This window comes from Corvus brachyrhynchos, unplaced genomic scaffold (genome assembly GCF_000691975.1).
Source record: "Corvus brachyrhynchos isolate BGI_N302 unplaced genomic scaffold, ASM69197v1 scaffold2021, whole genome shotgun sequence".
Classification (NCBI taxonomy): domain Eukaryota; kingdom Metazoa; phylum Chordata; class Aves; order Passeriformes; family Corvidae; genus Corvus; species Corvus brachyrhynchos.
Window position 1 is genome coordinate 18,932 of NW_008236057.1, and position 3,359 is coordinate 22,290.

General features: G+C 54.3%; 1 protein-coding gene across 1 annotated transcript in view; it reads left to right on the plus strand.

Annotated features, from left to right (window-relative positions):
* The window catches only part of EPHX2 (epoxide hydrolase 2), a 28,899-nt gene that overhangs the window by 18,924 nt on the left and 6,616 nt on the right, over nt 1-3,359 (plus strand). Inside the window, exons 8-9 of the mRNA XM_017731396.1 lie at nt 4-189; nt 1,693-1,773. Coding sequence (XP_017586885.1) covers nt 4-189; nt 1,693-1,773 — 267 coding nt within the window. The remainder of the gene's footprint in view (nt 1-3; nt 190-1,692; nt 1,774-3,359) is intronic.

Here is a 3,359-nt window from a genome sequence, read left to right on the forward strand (position 1 = left end):
CCTGGGATCCGCCCCGATCCCATCCTGCCCCTGCCCCAGCCCCGCTCCGAGAGGTATTTCCCGAGAAAGCCCTTGCCTGGGAATTCCCGGAATTCCCGGTCCCTTCCCGCTTTTCCCAGGGGTCCCCTGAACTGGTACCGGAACATGCGAGCCAACTGGAGCTGGGCCCTGAGCGCCAGGGACAGGAAGGTGGGAGCCGATCCCGATCCCGCCCCGGGATCCCCTCGGGATCCTCCGCGTTCCCTCCGTTCCCTCCGGATCGTCCCGATCCTCCCTGGATCACCCGAATTCCCTCGGGATCACCCGAATTCCCGTGGGATCCCCTCTGGATCCCCCAAATCCCATTTGTCCCTTCCGGATCCCCTCTGGATCTCCCAAATCCCCTCCGGATCCCCTCTGGATCATCCACATCCCGTTTTCCCCCTCTGGATCCCCTCTGGATCCCCCAAATTCCCGCTGGACCCCTGAAATCCCCTCGGGATCCCCCAGATCCCCTCTGGATCCCCTCTGGATCCCCCAAATCCCATTTGTCCCTTCTGGATCTCCTCCATCCCCTCTGGATCCCCCAAATCCCTTCTGGATCCCCTCGGGATCCTCCGCATTCCCTCTGTTCCCTCCGGATCGTCCCGATCCTCCCTGGATCACCCGAATTCCCTCGGGATGCCCTCAGGATCCCCTAAATCCCATTTGTCCCTTCCGGATCCCCTCTGGATCTCCCAAATCCCCTCCGGATCCCCTCTGGATCATCCAAATCCCGTTTTCCCCCTCTGGATCCCCTCTGGATCCCCCAAATTCCCGCTGGACCCCTGAAATCCCCTCGGGATCACCCGAATTCCCGTGGGATCCCCTCTGGATCCCCCAAATCCCATTTGTCCCTTCCGGATCCCCTCTGGATCTCCCAAATCCCCTCCGGATCCCCTCTGGATCATCCAAATCCCGTTTTCCCCCTCTGGATCCCCTCTGGATCCCCCAAATTCCCTCCGGATCCCCTCTGGATCATCCAAATCCCGTTTTCCCCCTCTGGATCCCCTCTGGATCCCCCAAATCCCATTTGTCCCTTCCGGATCCCCTCTGGATCCCCCAAATTCCCTCCGGATCCCCTCTGGATCATCCACATCCCATTTCCCCCCTCTGGATCCCCTCCGGATCCCCCAAATTCCCTCTGGATCCCTTCCATCCCCTTTGGATCCCTTAAATTCCCTCTGGATCCCTTCTGTTCCCTCTGGATCGCCTGGATCCCCTCTGGATCCCCTCTGGATCCCCCAAATTCCTTCTGGATCCCTTCCGTCCCCTTTGGATCCCTCAAATTCGCTCTGGATCCCCTCTGGATCCCCCAAATCCCCTCCGGATCCCCTCTGGATCATCCACATCCCATTTCCCCCCTCTGGATCCCCTCCGGATCCCCCAAATTCCCTCTGGATCCCTTCCATCCCCTTTGGATCCCTTAAATTCCCTCTGGATCCCTTCTGTTCCCTCTGGATCGCCTGGATCCCCTCTGGATCCCCTCTGGATTCCTTCTGTTCCCTCTGGATCCCCCAAATTCCTTCTGGATCCCTTCCGTCCCCTTTGGATCCCTCAAATTCGCTCTGGATCCCCTCTGGATCATCCAAATCCCCTCGGGATCCCCCCAATCCCCTCGGGATCCCCTCCGGATCCCCCGGGGATCCCCCATTCCCTCCGTTCCCCGGGCAGATCCCGATCCCGGCGCTGATGGTGACGGCCGGGAAGGATCCGGTGCTGCACCCCGGCCTCAGCAAGGGCATGGAATCCTGGGTGAGCCTGGGAAAGCCGGGAATCCGGGAAAAATCCGGGAATTCTGGGGGAGTCCGGGAAAAATCCGGGAATTTTGGGGGAATCTGGAAAAAATCTGGGAATTTTTGGGGAACGTTGGAAGGTGGGAGAGGTCGGGGAAGTGCCACTCCCACAGGAGGGGCGGGAGTGGAAGGAAAAGTTGGGAATTCCATGGAAAAGTGGGGAAAATCTGGGAATTTCTGTTCTTAAAAGAGGGGCGGGAAAATTGGGAATTCCATAGAAAAGTGGGGAAAATTTGGGAATTTCAGTTCCCAAAAGAGGGGCGGGAAAATTGGGAATTCCATGGAAAAGTGAGAAAAATTTGGGAATTTCAGTTCCGGCCGGAGTGTCGGGAATGAAAGGAAAACTGGGAATTCCATGGAAAAGTGGGGAAAATTTGGGAATTTCAGTTCTCAAAAGAGGGGCAGGAAAATTGGGAATTCCCTGGAAAAGCGGGAAAACCCTGGGAATTTCTGTTCCGGCCGGAGGGGCGGGAATGGAAGGGAAAGTTGGGAATTCCCTGGAAAAGTGGGAAAACTCTGGGAATTTCTGTTCCTAAAAGAGGGGCAGGAAAATTGGGAATTCCATGGAAAAGTGGGAAAAATTTGGGAATTTCTGTTCCGGCAGGAGTGTCGGGAATGAAAGGAAAAGTGGGAATTCCATGGAAAAATGGGGAAAATTTGGGAATTTCAGTTCTTAAAAGAGGGGCAGGAAAATTGGGAATTCCATGGAAACGTGGGAAAAACCTGGGAATTTCAGTTCCGGCAGGAGTGTCGGGAATGAAAGGAAAACTGGGAATGCACTGGAAAAACGGGAAAAGTCTGGGAATTCTCTTCCCCAAAGAGGGGCAGGAAAATTGGGAATTCCATGGAAAAGCGGGAAAACCCTGGGAATTTCTGTTCCGGCCGGAGGGGCGGGAATGGAAGGGAAAGTTGGGAATTCCCTGGAAAAGTGGGAAAACTCTGGGAATTTCTGTTCCTAAAAGAGGGGCAGGAAAATTGGGAATTCCATGGAAACGTGGGAAAAACCTGGGAATTTCAGTTCCGGAAGGAGTGTCGGGAATGAAAGGAAAACTGGGAATGCACTGGAAAAACGGGAAAAGTCTGGGAATTCTCTTCCCCAAAGAGGGGCAGGAAAATTGGGAATTCCCTGGAAAAGCGGGAAAATTTGGGAATTTCAGTTCCCAAGACAGGGGTGGGACTGGAAGGAAAAGTCGGGAATTCCATGGAAAAGTGGGGAAACTCTGGGAATTTCTGTTCCTAAAAGAGGGGCAGGAAAATTGGGAATTCCATGGAAAAGTGGGGAAAATTTGGGAATTTCAGTTCCGGCAGGAGTGTCGGGAATGAAAGGAAAACTGGGAAAAATCTGGGAATTTCTGTTCCCAAAAAAGGGGCGGGAAAAATTGGGAATTCCCTGGAAACGTGGGAAAAATTTGGGAATTTCAGTTCCCAAGACAGGGGTGGGACTGGAAGGAAAAGTCGGGAATTCCATGGAAAAGTGGGGAAACTCTGGGAATTTCTGTTCCTAAAAGAGGGGCAGGAAAATTGGGAATTCCCTGGAAAAGCGGG